The sequence below is a fragment of the Sinohyriopsis cumingii genome, chromosome 15, assembly GCF_028554795.1.
Source record: "Sinohyriopsis cumingii isolate HCF-2022 chromosome 15, ASM2855479v2, whole genome shotgun sequence".
Taxonomy (NCBI): Eukaryota; Metazoa; Mollusca; class Bivalvia; order Unionida; family Unionidae; genus Sinohyriopsis; species Sinohyriopsis cumingii.
In genome coordinates, this window is record NC_142975.1 from 139,685,572 (window position 1) to 139,707,476 (window position 21,905).

At 35.9% G+C, this 21,905-nt stretch overlaps 1 protein-coding gene across 1 annotated transcript in view; it reads right to left on the minus strand.

The window, feature by feature from the left end:
• LOC149782904 (phosphatidylinositol-3-phosphatase SAC1-like) overlaps positions 1-21,905 on the minus strand; it is a 62,377-nt gene that overhangs the window by 18,160 nt on the left and 22,312 nt on the right. Inside the window, exons 7-11 of the mRNA XM_089934459.1 lie at positions 18,502-18,689; positions 12,466-12,549; positions 7,505-7,573; positions 5,271-5,350; positions 617-715 (exon numbers count right to left, since the gene is read on the minus strand). Coding sequence (XP_089790585.1) covers positions 617-715; positions 5,271-5,350; positions 7,505-7,573; positions 12,466-12,549; positions 18,502-18,689 — 520 coding nt within the window. The remainder of the gene's footprint in view (positions 1-616; positions 716-5,270; positions 5,351-7,504; positions 7,574-12,465; positions 12,550-18,501; positions 18,690-21,905) is intronic.

Below are 21,905 nucleotides of genomic sequence, written 5' to 3' on the forward strand. Positions count from 1 at the left end.
GTATGGACTATGCAGTCTGAAATAAAAAATTCTAGTTCTCTTACATCTGATAAGTATATCCAAATAATTAATTTTATTTGAACATGTAGGTGCAGAATTTCAATTCAGATATTTGGCACGAGCAGCATTTAATTTTTTACCAGCAAAACTCATTCTAGCACATAAGTCAACATGGTACATTTCCAGTGTTTTTTCATGTAGCTATAACCATTCCAACCAATGCATAAACTACCCAAGAATTTGAGGCCCCCCAAGTGTCCAAAAGCGCTCACTGTTACGAATCACTGTCATCTCACCTCTGTCTGTGTGGGTTCAAGTCTTAGGCTCGGCCAATGTAGATACGTGAGAAAGCTTGCCAGTAGCTTCTCGTGGGTTGGTGGCTCTTTCCAGGGTTTCCTAGCTTCTTCTTCCACCATTCATACTGGCCACCATGTATAACCTATCTTGTACTGAAAAATGGGGTTAAATCCTATAACAACAACAACAACAACCCAAGAATTGCACAAGCTTCAACTCTCAAAAAAGTTTGTAACAAAAGGTTTTTTTAACACTTAGATATTTTCACTTTTTCCAGCAAATAACCTTATTGTTTCCTCTAGAAGAAGTCTGTACTTACCCCAGCTGTTTTCTATCATTCTCTAACCGGTCTACAAGAACTGAAAGTCGATCCCATCTCATGTTGCGGCATTCATGATGGAAGTCAAAGAACTCATATCTTGAAATTTAAAAAAATCTTATCTGTTAACAGAAATTATCAAACAATCTGAAGTAGGGACATACATGTAATGTGTTTTTGCTACATAAAATTAAATGTAAACCAGCAAAATATTTTCTTTTTTATCAAGTAACTCTGATATTTCTACATCAGGAAAGGTCAGTGATTCAGCTTTGTTGCTTGGTAAAGCAAAAACATTATTATCACAAGGGCAAACTGATATTATTACAAAGCTATCTAAAAAATGAATAATTATAATGTTTTTACATGTGGTTTCTGAAATTTGTTATTCTGCCTCCATTCCATAATGACTTATTAACTTCAAGATATTAACCAAGTGGAGTCACCTCTTCTTTTTCATTTTTGATCCTTTTGCAATTCTGGATGGTTCTAGTTTTAACTCACAAGATTTTTTTCCACTGAGTACCAAACATAGTACTGATAATACATAAACTACACATAGTTTATTCTGAGTCAACTGAAAGAATGTTTGATATTGTTTATGACACTATCAGGCTGAATACATGTTCATAAGCCATACCAAAAAAGTTCTCTCCCCTGACTCAAAATAACCCCTGAATGCTGTTTTGTACTTATTATATACCATTTTTGTATGCATTCGTAAATATTCTAGCTTTACAGCTGGAACAAAAGCCATAATGAACTGGAATTTGCAGAAGTTTGGTTTATTTCATCTATACACGTCCATGTACAGGCATCAGAGAGGATACATAAGTAGTTGCAATCTGGGATGTAATACAGAAATATGGATTGAACATGTGTACTAAACACCAAATCAACCATGTCTGATTAAATGGGTATGTAATAAATCAAAATATTGTAGTCATTAAATTGTGAGTTTTAAAACTTTTACAACAAATAATTCTGATTACTATATGCTCATTTTTCCCCCGTTAACTTTACACTGTCAGAATCATTCAATATTCCCCGATACTGAACGCACGCGACAATACACATATAGCATTCACATGAATGAAGGAACTACTTTCTACTGTAAACAAACAATGATGCAGACACCAGCACTTTTGATCTGTAAACAAATCATATACACTCGCGTAAGAGGCTCTTTATGTTGTGGTTATTTAAATTTGTTTCTGAATGAACTAAAACATGTTTCATGGACTGCAAAAAAAAACCCCAGCTGTTTTGGCACATTCCGCGTTGATACAATGTTACGGATTTAGGCTAGCTACATTATATAAAAGACGGACGATTATATCCTTACAAATAATATACAAGTGACAAGGCATATACTGTCTTCTTTATCTTGTGATAAGAATGACAAAATAAAATATACTTAACAGTTTTACATCCTGAATTTCTCAAAATGTTTTTTCTTAATTCTGCAAATCCGAATTACATGAGCCATGTCATAGGTTTTCAATCTGGATTACACATTTCGAAAGTGTGCTGTAATTTCGATGATAAGTGCAATTGCATCCTCCTTACTGCACTCAAAATGATATACACATTAAATTCCATAGCGTCTTTTTGAAAATTGCAATTGAAAGATTTCATATTTTTCCCACGTTATGATTTCAAACATTCAGTGACAGAAACAGAAACACATCTGAAGACGTAAACAAGCTTCTCCCGCACCATTTCAATCCGATGTATTTCATGTATAATTTGCACAGATGAATCCAGTCCAAAATCACAAACTTTCATCGAATCGAAACAAAATACCAAAATATATTCACTCCAGATCAAATGGAAAAGTTGTTGCAATGCGCATTCATTCACAATATGACTGCAAATTTCAATTTTAACTAGACACGCCATTTTCTTTCGAAAGTTATGTCGACCACGCGACTAAGTTCAAATTTATCTGGGCAGAGCTATGTGCATATTAATAATGATGTCATTTTGTAATGTCAAATCTGCGCCTGTGTATTAAACCTTAGGTAGAATAAAAAAATGAGCATATAATAAAAAGGTTACTGCATATGTATGGGAAAATATGAACTCGTTTTGTCGGAAAGATATACTGCACTCACAAGTTCGTGCAGTATTCATTCCGAAAACTTGTTCATATTTTCCCATACAAATGCAGTAATCTACAATTACTTGCTGATCCGATGCAGTAAATTCCTATATTTTTGTAGGTATCAATTTTTATTTTTGTGCTAAAAATGAGTTTTGTTGTATTTTAAATCTGTGCACTGGGGATGGGATTACTCATTAGAAGGATCATAATTTCTTGGATCCACAAATTTGTGGTTTGTAGATGTGGCAAACTCCATGAAAACTGGCATCCATAAAAAATAGTCGATTCACAGTAATCAATATACTAATGATCTATTAACAGTTTGGTGTCACTGCATTTTTACAAAGCAAAAGGTTCAATAAGAACCAATCCAGGCCCCAAATCAGAGTCCTATGAAACCCATATAAAAAACAAGCCCCTCTCTCTTTCCAAAATATGTATTTAATTTTTATCCAGGATCACTTTTAATAAAGAAAATCAAATATTAAAGAGCCAATAGTTTTCTCCTCTGTTGTGGAACCTATTTTCGTGGATTTTACATAGAATGGCTAAGACGTGCCTATTAAGCTGACTCCTGAAAGAGATACATCTAAAATGCCGCATTTGCACACAAAATGCCTAATAGACAATGATAGTATATAGAACTATGTATTTTTATTTTGAAACATTGTCTAAAGGATGTATATATACAGCTCATTACCTCCGACACCTATTTTCTTTAATAAGTTATCCTTTTGTTTATGTTTAACAGTGTCTAAGTGCATCAAAATCTTGACTTCACTGACACAGAAAAAACAATGTGCGTATTTATTTACCATAAACTTTTGTGCAGTAGCAATAGCAATATGTTGTATAATTAAGAATGAAAACCAAATGTTCAGAACATCAGTCATCAAAGCAGTTTTGTGTACGTATTGGCGGGGGAAGCTTATATTATACTTTTACTAACAATAAAAATATTCCGGATATTGATCAATGATCACAAAATTTAGATACTTTTAAATGATTTTTTGTGAGAAAGAGTGATTACATTAGCTGTAAGGCATATGTTTTTATGAGAGAGTACATTAGTTGTAAGGCATACAGCAATCAATGCACTTATGTTTCTGATTTTGCAGTAATTGTTGTGAAGATGATATGTGGACAGGCACCAGTCTCTTACTGTATATGATATGGGCCTCCAGAATGAAGAGAAGGAAAATAAAAATAAAACAGAGGACAGATTTTTACAAATCTATTTGTTCCAGTGTGTACCAACCCACCAATCATCACACTAGTATTTTATCAACATCATGACTGTCACTTAACCAGTTAGAAGTCATCAAGAAATCTGGTTTCAAATACTTTGAACAAATATTCTTGCTTTGATGTACAGAAGTAAAATAAACCAATCATGTCCATTGCATTAAAAAAAATTCTTATGGTAAAAGAAAGCAAAATAGACAGGCTTGAAAGAAAATCCCAAAATCCATTAAAATTAAACATGAAACCAAGTCTTGAATACAAGTACACCAATTGTTCAATGTTCAATTTAATGATGAAACAAGGTTTCAGTTTGTGTGTGTGCACACTCACACATGTACATATGTAACACACATGTACAAATCAAGTTGAAAACTTTAAAAAAAAATAAAAAGTGAAAGACATTCAAAATGCATCACTGAACACTTGCAAATTACTAAAGATACACTCCAAATGGACTGTCACTACCACATTAAAATACGTTCACCCACATAAAATAATTTAATTTGGATGACATATATGCACATTTTTTCGTTAAACTCATACAAATTTCATGTTTCTTTATGGTGTTTATTTATTTTTTTATTGTATTTTAATAACTATTTTATTAGTGTTCATTTTCAAAGTATGCAAAATATTATAACCAAATCGGAGCCCTCACCAAATTTGAAAATGTGTTAAAATTGCTATGTGGTTTTAATCCTTGTACTCTGGATTCATGGATTAATTGTAATAGCATTTACACAATTTATATAAATCAAAAGCCTTAACTTTACCAAACCCCAAAAAATATTTCAGAAATACTCATCTTTTATTCAGAATGTTGATGTGATCTAATAATTAAGTAATGCTGAATTCATCATAAATGACAAATTGTTTAAAAACACAATTCAATATTAAACAGAAATTATAAATGTCCAAATGCTAGAACAGTATGCTAAGAGATAAAAAAATAATATTGTTTAATTCTAAATAAAATAAGGTGTTACAAATTTTTACAGCAGTCAGCTGGCAAGCTGACTAGAAAATTGTACTTGCCCTTGTGATACAGTATATCATATGAAATAAATGAATTAAAGTTAAAAGAAACTGGGGGCTGTAACTGAAGAATGCAGAATGAATAAATGTGAAATAAAGGGTGAGATCACAGAGTATATAACTTGCAGAACGTAATACAATTTGAATTATACATGTCATCTCTCAATTTTTTTTAACTTGCTGTTGGCAAGTAGCATGCAGATTTGAGCATGTGAAAGCCAAATTTCATTTTGTTCCAGCATCTCTATTTATAAAACCCTTACTTACCTAACATCCTTTCTTTGTATAGCTGCAACAGATTCTTGAAAAGTTTTCTCTAGCTCCCCTTCTGATCCTGTGCCATTAACCTGAAATAATATTATTTAATGGTTTCCATACAATTTGTTATTTGTTTTCTTTTCTCAAGAATGTAGTAAATTGATATTTCACTTCTTGTTCTGTGTTTATTATGAAGAGTGTTATGCAACATATATGCAGTATTCCAATTTTAGCTCTATTAGAAGACACACATCTAATCAAACACTAACAAGGGAGGTAATTGGCAAGTAAAATATGCAAATAAAGGCCTCTTAAGTTTAATCCAACATAAGTGCTCTAACAGCTGGTAAAAACGTTTTACCCAGTAGTAATTAGAAATGAAAGATTTCTGACTATAACACTATTTTTCAATCAATGTCAGATACAACTGACAAATATTTAAAATTATGCATAATAAAGGTACAGTGAATTTTGTTTGAAGTCATATTTGAAATTCAAATAAAGATATTTAATAAAACTTAATTATCTTCTATCCAAAAGCGATAGGATTATTCTTATTAAAAAAAACAACGATCCCAAAGAGCTAACGTTTCATAACTTCTTAAATTATAATACACTCAGGCTGTGACTTTTGATGGACATGCATTTTTTAATAATGCTGTAGATTTTCATTTACTGGATGATGTTGAGAAGCAATTAAAAATTTTGTCCAAAACTTTCTTTCTCTTGATTAAAACATGTACTCTAACAAAAATTTTCCAAACATTTCTTGTTCTGGAATGAAGCCTGTAATACTTACAAAATCTGTCAAAGCTTTTGTTGTTATGAATTTGTATATGCATTTCTTGTTCTGGACTGATGTATGTACTACTTATAAAACTTGTCAAAACATTTTTGTTGTTGTTGTTGCTGTTATAGGGTTTAATGCCATTTTTCAGCACAAGTTAGGCTATACATGGCAACCAGTATAAATGGTGGAGGAAGAACCCAGGAAAACCCCAGAAAGAACCACCAACCCACAAGAAGTTACTGGCAAGCTTTCTAATGTACCCACATTGGCCCAGCCTGAGACTCAAACCCACGCAGATAGAGGTGAGATGGCAGTGATCTGTAACATTGAGCACTTTAGACCACTCGGCCACTCTGGGCCCCCCAAACATTTTTGTACTGGATTGAAACAAACTTGAATAAGCAAGACAGTTTGTAATTATACAAATTTTCATGGATTCTATTATTGTTACCAACCAGACTTAAAGACTCTATGATAAAAACCATGACCTTTCAAGACAATGTAACTACACTCCCAATCCACAAATGATTTTGCTTGACTTTAACAGCACTTTTAACATATTATCGGCTATATCATGTCATGGAAATAAAGAGCTAAGTCTCTTTCCCAAGGATGCACAGAGGCATCAAACCTGGACTGGCCTGGATACATATTGAACCGTTAACCCTTGGATTACAATTATGATGATCTACTAAATGACCTGTAATACCTTGACTCCACAAATGTCAGCACTGTTTACATTTTATACAAGCCACAAAAATTAATATCCATGAAAGAAATGTTTTCACTGTACTTCCTAACAACTGTAACGAATTCATGGTACATTCTAAACATGTACAAACATTTCTTGTTCTATTATAAACTTTATAATGAATTTAAACATCTTACAACTATGAATTTAAACAACTTGCCAAACAGTCACTTTTAGGAGTTAATTACGCAAAAAGTTTTACATATTTTACAAAACACTTCCGATGGTGCTGGTTGAAGCCTTGACCCAGTTTTATAAAACATCTCAAACTGTCTTCCCAAAATTAAGATTTTTGTAACTGGCAACAATTAATTTTCACTGAGCATTCCACAGGTGTCAAGGATAAAAATTCAGACATCTTACCTTATATTCACCTTAAAAATAGTATTATTTTACTCTCAGGGAAAAGGTTTTAAATTTAACAAGGGATATTGTTCATCCTTTCTTTTATTATAACTATAAATATGACTATGCTAGTAATATTCTCAAATGTAACATAAGAAATATACAGTCAACTCTCAATTTAAGGCATATTTTGATAAATTTTTTAAAACTGAGCCCTGATGCAGCCATCAATAGATAGGAAACCAAGATCCAAAAGATAACTACCAACCCTGTTTTGGTAAAATTATACAAAGGTGCACAATTATTTGTTACTGTAGAATGATACTTCTCACCCAAGGTTGAAGAACTTTCACTTACTAAATTCACAATAACTTGTTTTCCATAATTGAGGACTTGGTTATCAAGGTGTGTTTGCAGTGCTGTTATCTGAAATGCAATTCAAAACAAACATGAAACCATTTGAAATCACATGGACTCAGTTACCTTGGGTATAATAAACATTTGTCTGAACTTCAATAAGATAATGTTTAATCAGAAGTTAGACCTCTGTACAAAGAAGTGAAGAAAAAGAAATTAATCAATCTTGTGCATAAGATTTTTTCATGCTTTGGCAGCGAATAAATGTTCCAACTATTTCGTAAATTTTGATAGGAAATGAATCAGCATGAAACATGATAAATTATGCATCTATGAAACATGTAATAGTTTTGTTTTGCATGAAGTATCAAAAGTTAATATTGGATGTTTTATAAGGAAATGTCATCCAAAATTAATGCAATACAGCATTTATTACAAATATTTGTACAATGCATCACATACAAAACCTTATCAGCTAAACTGTGATAGATTTACATGAAAATGAAGTCAAATGCTGTTATTTAAGCTGATTTGACAATTTATGACAATGTACCCCTTATAAGTTTTCCCCTTCCTTTACAACATCCATTGTTTAAGAGTCAAACTCCAATTCAAGTCTTTTTTAAATCAGTTTACACATGAACAGCTTTAGGATTCTATACAACTTCCTTTTTTTTAGAGAAAACGTGAGACACATTTGGAGCCAAAACATTTTATACAAGATGGAAAATAATTACACTCAGCATCAACTGGTCACTTGGAATGTACCAAAGGAAACAAATACCCGTATCAAAGAACTTTGTACGAAGGCAACATTATTTTGGAAAAAATTAGTTTTGGGAGTTTAAAACTAGTTTTAATTATGCAATGCTACCAGTAAATTGCTTTCCTTTTTGGGACTCTAGTACCCAGTCCAAGCAAATTATACCCTCCTCCAATTTGTATTGGAGGGCCTGCATTGAAAAGAACATGATCCCAGTCTGACTTCTTAGTCACAGCTAACATCCTGTTATGACTTGGCCCTAGGGTCCAGAACTGGGTGGGAAAAAAGAATCTCTGCAATAGCAGCAGATAAACATTATATAATTCAAATAAGTTTCACCCATCAAAAAAACTACATTTTAATAGCAGTAATATATCACCTGCTGACACTGGATTGCTGAATTTACCAGTTAGAATGTACTCAATAATTGTGGTATTGAAAACTGCTGGACATACACTGTTGTGAGCTGGTAAAGATTGGGCCACAGGTGCTATCACTATTGGGTCAAACTAAAAAATGGCTTAGCTCTGATGTGCCAAAAAGCATGATGGTAAAAAGTGGAGAAGATAGTGTGAGACCACCAGAAAATGCAGCAATAAACATACTTCATGTGCTTTAATTCTCATGAAAGAAAGGTCCTGCTCACTGAGGGCCAGAGCGATCTTGATAGTGATGACAATACACCTAGAAGTAACATAGACGCCAAAATATCAGATGAACTGTTGTGAGGTAGGAAAATATTCTTCACACCCTACTTTTCCATTCAGAAGCCAAAAATCCTTAAGGCCCTAACTGTGCAAACGAGCTTATCTTGATCATCCCCCAGCATAGATACAACCAAGGACTGGGATCTAAAGTGGAGGTGGAATTAATGAAGGTAGCTGATTCTCTGCTAGAAACCCAGGTTGACAGAAGAGAAAACTAATCATAATTACCACTGAACAAAAAACAATCCTTTTCCATTGACAAGGCATAAAGTTTGCTCTTTCACCTCCCTGACATTATGGGTATGGGTCTTGAAGTAAACTTCACTCGAAGGTTCATAAGGGGATTTGACAACATCAAAGAACACACAGAAGATTCCATCTAGGCATCAGTGAGTAAAATACCAGTCTCTCAAGCTCCAAATAACTGAGGATATAAAGATGAGGGTCTCACCCAAAGGCAGAACCCCTAGAGAACTTGAGTTTTAGACAAGGCTGTTCTTACAACCAAACATTCTTTTCTCTCAAAAGAAATAAAAGAAAGTCTGAAACTAGGCTATGGGAACTAATTCCATAGCAGAGTCCACAGGAGAGATGTAAAAGCTAGTAAATGAGGCCTCGATCAGAAGGGCTGTGATGAGGGATAGAATTTAGCAGATCCTGTCTGGAGAAACATGTAAGATTCCTAGGCTGGTAAGGAAATTCATTCCCATATATACAAAGGCCTAAAAAGAGGCAAGATCCAAATTCTCTAAGTTTAGGATAAGACTGGTGTCACAGTCAACCAACAGTGGAACAGAAGCGAATCTCTGAGGACACTGTGCATCAGCCTGTCCATCAAAACACTGGAGGATGGGAATTCCTATTGTCCCAATCACCTGGTAAATGCTCTCAGGGCAGAGGTAAGGCCAGATAGAAAACCTCAAGATTGAAATACCTCCTGGTCAAGACAAAACCTTAGGTATTTCTTGCAAGAAGAGCAGCTGTGGATGTGAAGGTATACATCCTGAAGATCAATGGAGACTGCCCATTCAGTAGTCTTGAAGCATTCTTCCCAAAGAAATCCAGTGTTCGAAACTTGATGAGTGTGGATGACCAGTGACCAGTGACCAGTCAAAAACTATTCTGGCAACAACAATCTGATGGAAAAGTCCTCATCAGATTAATCCTACTAATAAGACTGCATCTCTTCCCTTACAGCGTGGTGCAATTCACTAATCTGAGTCAATGGGATACCATTCTTGAGAGGGCACTGCTCATCTCCAAGTGGGGGGGGGGTGACTCACTCAGATGTTGGAAGAGGCCAAAGACTGATCCTTGCCAAAGATGAAATCATAATGAGCATCAACAATCCTTTACCCTCAGCTGATCTTCAAACCACCGAGGTCACAGAACATTCACGTCCCACAGCGGCAATAGTATTCCATAACACAGAAGGGATCAAGCCCCTGCTGTGAATGGAAGGGGGTCATCCATTTAAGACAAGGAGGAATACAGGTCCTTCTTCCTTCCCTTTGAGTGTAGCAATTCTCTACAGAGTCCCACATCTTGTCAGACCAATGAAATAAAACTGGACAGCAATCTGCATGTGCACATCCTGTGCATGCTAAGTAGGTGAGATGAGTATTTCATGTAGCCTTCCCGTGTCCCCACTTTCTCACACCTTGCAACATTTGACCTTCTGAAAGACAAAAATTCATGTAGCCTTCCCGTGTCCCCACTTTCTCACACCTTGCAACATTTGACCTTCTGAAAGACAAAATTTCATGTAGCCTTCCCGTGTCCCCACTTTCTCACACCTTGCAACATTTGACCTTCTGAAAGACAAAAATTCATGTAGCCTTCCGGTGTCCCCACTTTCTCACACTTTGCAACATTTGACCTTCTGAAAGACAAAAATTCATGTAGCCTTCCCGTGTCCCCACTTTCTCACACCCTGCAACATTTGACCTTCTGAAAGACAAAAATTCATGCCAAACAACAAAAAGATCCAAAACCAAAAACTGGAACATCAGCACATTCAAAACTGGACTTCATTTGGAATACCACTGGAACTCATTTGGAATACTCTATAATTTTGGACTTTTGATATAACTTTAGATTATTTGCAATTTCATTCACAATACTGTGTTATTTTGTTATATTTAATTTTTCACATTTCAATTTATTCGATGGAAAAAAATTATTTGCTGAATTTTACTCAAATTCCTGGTTTTTGCTTTTTTGTGTTTATTAGTTTAAGACCATAGAGTCATAACAATTATTACTCAAAGTTGCATTCTTAACAACAAATTTACTATGAGATCATTGCAGAGATTTTTTAATGAAAGTACTTTGCATGTCAATACTTGATATGCATAACCTATGCAAACAGACAAAGAAAAGTAGTCACACGATCGCTCCCTTTTTTCCCCCTTAAATATGTAACTGTGACTATAGTCTGATAATACAAACCTGTTTGTTTGTACCCCCCCAACCGATTTAAATAATGGAAACCTTTAATGTGATAAAAAGTGCAAGGAACTTAGTCAATTCATTCATTGATTTATAGTTTCTAACCTGACTCTGAGTAGAGTGGCCCTAACACCGTCATCTTATGCGCGTTTCATGCTTAACGGAAGTTTTCAGTGTAATAGACAGACATGCTCGGATCCATTTCCAGTTTCTGGACAAGTCCATTTTCAGCAAAGGGATGAATCATGACTACAGATGTACATACATAAGTCATCTGCTTCTGATATTTACAATGTCGAATCAAGCAAAGGAAAATAATGACAACTACAAATTTGCTCTTCGTGTGGATTGAACAAGCGGTTTAATTTCTATGTTCATATATGCAGAGGGATATAATTCCAAACTCTCAACATTATGTAATTTATGCAATTATTCAACAGTTGCCGAACAGGATGAACTACATCATTATGTTGTCTGATGGAAATAAACTAGCCTATAGTGTACACAATATGGTGCCGTGTTAGTACTGAAAGTACATTAAGCATAAAATGGTGCAAGGGATGCCAGCATTAGTGCCATTCTGGTCACAGTCAGGTTAGAAATTATAAATCAATTATTCAATTGACTTAGTTCTGTGCACTTTTTATCACATCAAATGTTCCCGTTTTTTAAATCGGTAGGGGGGTACAAACAAACAGGCATGTAGAGTCAGACTATAGACTGTGAGTATGCAAAGTTACTATACACAAGGTATGAGATCAATTATTATAAATGATTTCTAATTCAGTGTGATGCCTTAAATGAAAATCCTCTAATATTGGACCCAATACTCAATTCCATAACTTGGTGAAGACTGGTACAAAATCTCATGATGATTCAGCATATAACTGAGGATAAAGAATTTACAAAATCTGACATAAGCTCAATACAAGATCATCAAATGAATATCTCATTCATCAAGTCCTGCTTTTAACCTATGCAATCGAGACAAGACAAAAGTATCCAGTATGCAGAAGAAAACATTAATACAGTGGACTTACGTGGTTGACTGAATGTATCTGTGGCTTGGGTTTATATTTCAGGTTCGGCCTCTGTGACCAGAATAATGGAATTGAACCTCTTGTCTGATGAAAACAGAAAAAAAAACATACACAAATACTTTTGAATTAAGTTTTTTTAATTGAGTTGGTTGGCTAGTTAGTTAGCTTTCAATGTCAATTTCAACATGTTAATGCATATCATGCCAAGGAAATTGTAGTTTAATGAACATGCCCTTTCAAGGACATAATGAAGTAGCAAATCTTGCCTGGCCTGGGTTTTTATCAAACTTGTGACCTTTGGATTGTTTCCAATGCTCTACGAACTGAACTACTTGCATGGATCTACTGTATGTAATAGAGACTGGTTTAACAAATGTTATGCATGATTCCGCTGGGGTTATAATGCATAGTCTACCTTGCCACATGCGGAATTCATGTAAGCCATTTGACTTGGCATTTTGACTTGACTTTGTATGAACCTTTTTCAAAACAGTTATAAAAAATATTTCACAAAGGAAACTAATTCTTAATGATTTCTACAAGGAAAATTTGAAGTCCTAAAGTTAAAAGTTTTATATTAAATGTGCCTCATTTTGGCAACTTATTACAGTGTGGCTTACTGATTCTTTGTCTTGTAGCCATCCATGCTAGCATCTCATTTCAAACTTTTGTTGGATCCTGAGGAGACTATCCGCTATTATTCACAGTAGAGGCAACTAGCATTTGTTTTTACATAATGTATTGCATAGACAAACAGACTTTACAAACACATGACCTAAAATAATAATCAAACTCATTTAAGAATTGAAATTTAAGCTGCATTTGAAATTTTGACATTCAATGATTCCTGACACTTTTTGGGTATGAAAGCAAAGTCTGAAACAAATGGACTGCCACTGTACTAATTCATTACATCATAGCCTTAAAATCTCTCAGAGAAGTATATGCCTGAAAATTAAAATCATCTGAGACCTTATCAATACAGATGTGTAAAGCTGCAATCAAAGTCTGGTTGAAATCCACCAATCAAAATCTAACATTATGATGAGAAAACCTAAGTGCAGGAGTATGGAAAATCAATGACCACAACTCCTAAATTATCATAAAGCTGGAAATCAAATTTGTGTGAGGTTTTATTCATGTAAAACTGAAAAACAAATTTTGTTGCAATTCAGCTATCATTGCTAAAGTCATGCTACAAAAAATCTCAGTTTAGCCAGACAATATGGGGCCATATAGGAATATGGAAATGTAACCCGTTCAAGGTCTCATCAATATAAAACCATGTGCCAAATGCAGTTCAAATCAAACAATCCTTAGTCAAGTTAGGATGGGAAGCCAAAGTAAGGTGAACAGGCAATACCTCCTCTAAATGATGACAGAAAATTATGGAAAACAAGCTCATCGACAGCCTCACCAATATAAATGTACAGGCTAAATTAGGTTGAAACCCAATAATCCTTAATACAATTATGCTGCAGAAACAGATGGGTAAACAACCAGGGTGACATAACTTGTCTGAATAACATTGTGGAATACTGTAAATCAAGCTCAATGAAGGTCTCGTCAATATAAAACAATTTTTTTCCAGTAAAGTGCTTCGAGAATACTTGTCCAATCATAATAACTTAGGAGAACTACTACTACCTTGTAAATCTATCCCCCTTCCCCCAATAAAACATATAGCTAAAAAAAGTCAACAAGATATATCCTTACTTAGGTACCTAGGTAGCGGTCAGGCAGAATGAGCTCCCTGTGGTACAAGGATTGGCTGAAAATCTGAGGAACATCTCAGTTACTACTGAAGCTTAAGGCACACTCTCTATGTGAATGTAACTGCAGGGAGGCTGGGAGAGTGTATGTGGATTATAGTCGGGTACTTATTCTTTAAGAAACATATTTTACTATAAAAAAGTGTTTCTTCCTTAAATACTTTACCCAATCATAGGAGAATAGGTAAGAGGTTGAAGTAGATACATCCCCTTACCCCAGAGATGCCACCTCTGGCGCCCTAAGATATGTGAGACAGATTCTAGATAATCTGACTGGATGAGACTCCATCTGTCAGGGAACAGCATCAAATAGGGAAAAGTTTCCCCCCTGCAATTCCAGTGGAAGTCATCAAGGTGCATCTTACGAAGCTGTCAAGTAACCTGGAAAGGTGACCTGTTTTGCCATGGATACAGATACCTCCAGATCAAGCTGGGCCTTTTGGGATGAAAGATCTCACAGATACAAGCTGGAGAATGATGATTCAGATCTCCATCTCATGACCTGAATAATATCAGTTAGAGAACAGTTCCGGTCAAATGCTATGCTTATGGCAACTGCTTTAACTGTGTAAGCCGAAATGGACAAAATTTCTTTTGAGCTGGTGTTATTTCTCAATTTGCAGAGTGAACTTTATCCAAAACAAAAGAGTCTGTGCCAACATATAATCCTGTACTTTTTGAGAAGTAAAAATAGTCTGATCTCCCTTGATACAGCTCTGTCCTTTTAAAATACAACTTCAAAGCTTACACTGGGTCTTGTAGGCATACCTGAGCTGAAGTTTCCAGAATAGACACTGGTTTCATTAAAAAAAGTCTGGTTACCCATGGATGGTAGCCTATTCTTGGTGATGAGAGAGGGTACCTGTCATGAGTGAAACTGACTTGTTTTGTCAGAACTGCATGTAATTCAGGTCCACTGATTCTGACCGCCATCACTACTGCAATGAGGAAGCAAGTCATGTATGAAAGGTGAGTTAATGATGCTCTTGAAAGTGGTTCAGTGTCTTATTCAATCAGGTTAGTACCCATGATAGGTTCTACTTTGGGCACAGAGCCAATGTTTTTGGTCATGCATAATAAAAGATGGAAAGAAGGTTGTATAAGTCTTCATTTTGTTTGATATCCCCTCTTCCTTGATGATGAAAAGGGTCACTAATCGTGGAACAGTAACCTTCTATCATACTCAGTGCTAACTTTCTCTCTTCAAAAAGCCAGAGGAGGAAATTAGCTATTTCAAGTATAGATGACTGTAGAGGTATGATGCATTCTTTTGTACACCGTGTGAAAATTTGCCATTTTGCCATCATATAGTTTCCGAGTTGAGCACCTTCTTGCTTGAGCAATTTTTCCACAACTGGTAGTGAGAACTGTTTATTTCTGAGGGCCTGTTTAATATAATCCATATGTGCAGGTTCGATAGCTCTGTGTTGGGATGAAAGAACTGCTGTCATGGTTGCTTCAGCAGATGAGGAAAAATCTGAATTTTCCAAGGAATTTCCATTGCAAGATTTGATGAGGTTGTTGATCCACAACTTCTCCAATCTGAGTGATGCAATGAGGATGAGGTGACACTTTGATTCTCTTGCTTTATGCATATCGCCTTTGAAATCAGAGTTATTGTAGGGTAGGTGTAGGCCATTACAATCTATGGATAGTGCATCCACTGCCCAGACTGTTGGGAGTTTGATATTCCATCTTGTCGCAAACAGGTCCACCAATGGTAAGTCCCACTGGGCACAGATTTGAGTGAAAACCAAGGGGTGGAGAGACCATTCCATTTGTGTTGGTGAACTGTTCTGAAACAAGGAATTTGCTAGTACATTTAGTCGTCCTGGAATATGGCAAACTTGGATGTGAATTTGTTGCTGATGACACCACTACAAAAGTCCCATACCAGGATGCAAAGGTCTGAAGACTTGGTTCCACCTTGCTGTTTAAGACAGGTCACCATCATAGAGTTGCCAGATAGGATAAAGACTCTCTTTCCATTTAAATATTCCTGCCACTAGTGAAAGGCTTTCAAAAGAGCCTTCATCTAGTATATTGATATGCAGATGCCATTCATGAGGAAATCACACTAAAAAGGCTTCCCAAATAGTAAGTGTGCCCCCCCCCCCCCCGCCTTCTGTACTTGCAGCAGTACAGACTGTGACTTCTGACAGTTGCACTTGCAAAGGTATATCCACTGAAAGCCAAGTTAGGCTGCTCCAATTCCACAGATGGTACTTCATATTTGTGCACATGGCAAGAGGTTTGTCCACTGGGCAAACTTTTGGCTTCAACTGGGATAAAAGAATCATTTGAAACAGGTGCATATACTGGGGACCACAGCCATGGTGAGCAAGCCGTGTAGGCAAAGGAATTCCTGCATGGATTGTGTTTTACTGGACAGTAAAGAAAAAACCATGATCTGGATTTTCATTGTCTGTTCCTGAGGAAGACATACTCTGTTTACCTGTTTACTGAATTCCATACCTAGATGAAGAAATTGTTGAGATGGTACTAGGTTGGATTTGCCCTGGTTGACATGAGAACCCAGAGTGGTAAGCAGTGTAACAAGGGTTATCATGTCATGTTCTGATGTAATTCATCTGATGGTTTTGCAGGATGTTGTCCAGGTAACTTGATGTTGCTGCCATAGAGATGGTCTGGACATGAGCCATTACTTGTTTCATGGCTCATCTTGCTAATGAAAACCCACAGACTGATACATTCTTAGTGTCTTGGTGGTAAAACATTATAAGGTATAGCTCTGCACCAACACTGTGTTAAAAAATTCCTTATAATGTTTTACCTGGAAATTAGTGATGGCAGACAACAATAAAGACCTGATGCATCCAGGTACAATATAATTTACAATACTTCCTGTAGGAAGGCTCAATGGTGTGGTTGGTACAGGCAAAATCAGTGAAGCTTGGCACCTTGACACTAAGAATGCATTGGTATAGAAAATGCACCTGTATGTACCCGGTCATAGTGGAATCATATTAAGAGTTTTCTTTAAGTGCTAGAAAATTGCATGAACATAAAATATAATTATCACCCGAACTGTTAAGCTGCATAGGCTAAAAATACCATTATAAGTGGGAAGATGACAAAGTGTTAGAAAATTGAAATGGTAGAAATTTGTCAGCATAGAAAGAGAGAAAGGAGTATACTTTCCTTAGAAGTGAAAAGACTCCTCCAATTTGTAATGGTATATCTTTTAATAAAAGTTGATTTTGGTTTTTGTGAGGTCCACTGTGGTGAGAGTGTGCTTCATAGCATGAGTATAAGTAGTAACAGATAGTCACTGGGTTTTCTGCCAATCCCTATACCAAGGGGAGATCACTTTACCTAACTGCAACCTACATGGGTAGACAAGTTATAGTTTTAGCCAAAAGTGTTATCTGAGAGGGCTGGATTTGCAAGACAGTAGCAGTTCTCCCAAGTATTATGACTGAATAATGTATTTAAGTCCACTGCCATAACTCTTGTAAATGGGGTCATGGAAAGCAGACTCTTTAAAGGTCACGTCAATATAGGCAGAATGCCAAATAATCTCATTAAAATATGCAGTGGAAACACAAGTTAAGAGGTTGGGAAAAGAGTCCTAACTCCTGTAAAAAAAGTCACAGAACCATTCAATCCAAATTTATTCATGTCTCACCAAATATAAAGGTTCATACTAATTTGATTGAAATCCAACAATCCTACTCAAAGTTACACTGCCGAAAGGAAAATTAGGAGGATGGAAACTCAAGTATGACAAGTCCTCTACATGGTTATAGAAAAGACTGACAACTTTTTTGAAGTCTCATCAGTGTAAAGTTCCATACCAATTTAGATAAAATCAACCTATTTCCTGTACAGTTATCTTGCAGTAGCCAAACTGTTGACGGATGGACGAATCTTCCTTACGACTTATAAATGACAAAATGATTAATAATGGACTTCACAACTATATTGTGCAAACAGCTAATAAATTATAATAGATACGGCTCACTACAGTAGCCATATACACAAAATTATACTGGTACAAATTCAAACTGGAATTCCATAACATCATAACAACTCACATGGATGATTCTAGTTTTGTAAAATGCACATTGCAGATATCACTCAGAAAGCAAAATACGCAAAGAATCACTTTCAAAAAAACTTCACAGACATACGATGGCTGACACATACAGACTCACAAAGTCATACAGATCTTTTTGGCCTTATTGGAGAAACTTTCAAAATCTAGCAAATTTGATCTCGAAATTGGATCAATGCAATTTACCTGTACAAAAGAACACATGTAGCCTTCATATTCTACAACTTGTTCCGATTCCACAAAGTTGGCCACCTGACCTTCTGGATCAATGCCTCGCAGATAAAACCTTGTTCCTGCTCTGTATATACTCCGACGTGAGATCAAGACATAATTAAAGGATCTGTCATGTATTACACAGGACTTAATGGCAATAACTGTTTCTGTGTCAAGGACTGGTAACTATTTTACTGTGAAAAGCAGAGCGAATTCATTTTCAATAATTCAAACCATAATTTTCATAGAAAGAAAATATTTTAGTAAAATAAGTTTCTCCATTAATTCTCACCTGATCACATTACAGTAAGATAACCTTCTCTGCTACTTCTGAATCCTGGAAAAATGAACGATTTGCTGCCTATATATTAACTCTACCTTCCACCTGATGGGTGGTTGCTGTTACATCCAGATGTAACCAGTTTTTACTTAAGTGAAACCTTAAATGATGCCCGCATTGTGGGGAACAGAGGGAGGAATTATTTGTGTACCTACCAGTGGCCCGATAAGGTTGACTTCTCTCCTTTTCAAGACCATGTCCCATAGACAGAAGCCAGAGAAAAGTGGTCTGTGCATGCCATCCAACTGACTTCACTGTGTCTCAAATTGAGATGTTACATTTAAAATGCCATGCTCTTGGAAATTTTCATATTTATTGAGCCTAGATTCTATGAGTCACTTCTGCTCATAAGAGAGTTCAGTGTGTGCAGATCTTTTTACTTCATATTTTACCAAGTGGCTAGTATTTGTGGTGTTATGTCCTGTTTTCTGGACATCAGAGGCAAGAAAAGCCTGGTCTGGCCATTGTGTATGCTCTCCATAGGCTTAATATAATATCTTCGTGATCCTGGAACTTCACCTCCCTTAACATGTCGATCACGGTGAGGGGACAAATTATTATTTGTTGATTGCCAAGCAATGGCAACCTGTTTTTAGCAATCTATAAAACCTGGCTCCGACATTAGGACAACTGATCCGTTGGGATAGAAATGAACATACCAGTCGTTCAGGATGGGGCATGTAGCTTACTGACCCTGCATGATGAAACAAGTGCATACAGAAAGCAAGTCTTACATGATAGCTGATTGATTGATCTCAATGACAGACTTGAAATTGGAGGAGTTAAGCCATGTCAACACCCAGGATTCCAAACAGGAATAATGTGAATTAGCATTGTATAGATAAATCAGAGTTGGACAGCAAGTCAGAAAGGTCCTTAATGTGTCCAATAATGTCACATTCATTATGTCAGAGCATGTGCAAGAGCAATGATTGGTTTCACATTATATTGATTGGTGCTAACCTCTTGTCATTAATGAGAAAAGGAAAGAAGTTGGCCAGTTGAGGAATGGAGACAAAGACTGGTGTGACATCTATGATGTCACTAAAACACCACAGTCTCCATCATATGCCTTCAGTGTGAAAGGATTTATCTGTTGTAAGCCTTTCCACAGCTAATGTTCCCAACTCCTTTTCTTGCAAACTATCACTGACAATGAATCAAAGGAGGACAAAGATGGAACAGCTACAAACTAGGATGCTTTATAAAAGTGGGGGGCACTACGAATCGTTTGACCCAGGACTTGTTCTAATAATTGAAAAACTGGCATCTGTACAAATCTTTATTTCAGGTTGTGATTTTTCAAGGGATATTTCTACCTCAATTCAACCCCAAAACAGAAGAGGAAAGCATACCAGGAGGGTGCGCAAGGCAGCCACATGGTGGGGATTTAGAGAAGAGTACGGAAGTGCATCCCTTATGACTACATCAAAGCTGCAGGAGGGCATCAGAGCATTATCCATGAGGTGGTGAAATGCTCAACAAATCTCACACACAATCATTTCTGGCCTTTTCATGCATAATCATTTCTAGCCAAGGATATTACGTTGATAAATTGTTCCTCAATAGTTTGGAGATGGCATCGAAGACTTGCCAATCCACCTTACGGGTCAGTCATGTCAAAGGTGCCAAACAGTATGCATCACTGTGCGACTTAAACATGTGAGACAAAAACATAGCTTGCAACCGCCTCACAGAAAAGAAGGATTTTGTATTAATAGGGACATTAATTATTTTCCAATAGATGCCAAGTAAATTCTGCAACTTCTGATGACTAAGGCAATGTTCTGGATGATGGACTGTCATTGTCATGGTCTACATCTATAGAGGCTTTGAAATTGTAGGTAGGGATGATTGTAGGAGGAGGAAGACATTTGGATCAAGGCAAGATTCGATAGATTTTATCCATTTCTACCCTAAAACTCAATTCTGTCCATTCCATTACTGGATCAGATAATTCAGACATTTCCATATCAGCCCATTCATCAAGATTGTCCTCCTTTTCTCAAACTGTTTCCATGGATGCAGCAATTAATATGGCAATGATGATGCCGTATTGCTGGCATGTATCATTTTGTGACAGGACATATCATTAAGAGCAGTGGAATAACAGAATGCCAGTTTGGCATAGTTGTATGGCTCTACAAATAAAACCAGTTTGCAATGAAGAGGCATAATAATGTTCAATCTGGCCACCTGGCTGACAGGTCAGCTGTGCAGTATGTTCGACATAAGAAGATATAATTGTCGGAATACCTGACCAGCCAGCCAGCTTGTCATTTGAGATAACCAACTCATGATCACAATCATCATATATTGCATGTTTGTACAGCTGGAGATCATGTGTGATTACAAATTACAGCTGAAATAGTTTTTCATTCCAGCTGCATTAAGACCTGATGCTGTCTTCTGTATCTTCATGGTGGGGGGTGAAGGGGGCATCTTGACATCCCTAATGAGATTCATTAGCAATTCTGAAACAGAGAATAAACTCAGCAACTGACAGAGCTATACAGTAAAATCATCAAATACTTAAGACAGACGCTTGCAGATTGTTGATTTGTACATATGTTTAAAAAAAGAATGAACATTTAGCTGCACATACAGTTGTGAGTATATGAGTATATTAAGGATAGTCTACTATCCTTAAGGAAATGCAAATGTTTCTTATGAAAATATCAAAATAATCCAACTATAAATGTAAACTTCTGTACTTTTAAGGTAATCAAATTTCGCTGTTGTTTTTATTAAGAATTACCATTTCCTTCATACTTTAATCCCAGATTTTTTTATAGCAAATTCACAGTCAATTAACCAGTGTAAATTTTCTATATATTGTTTCAATTACAGAGTAAAAGCAATAGTCAGACATATGGAAGTCATGGGAAACAATCAGATTATACAGCTTTCCAAATCCATGACAAATGTAAATTAAATCTTATGAAAATCCTGGAAAAATTACTGATACAGATCAAGTACATGTATATCCAAAATCTCATTTCATCCTCTCCATCCATTAGTTGAGAAAATGAAGTAA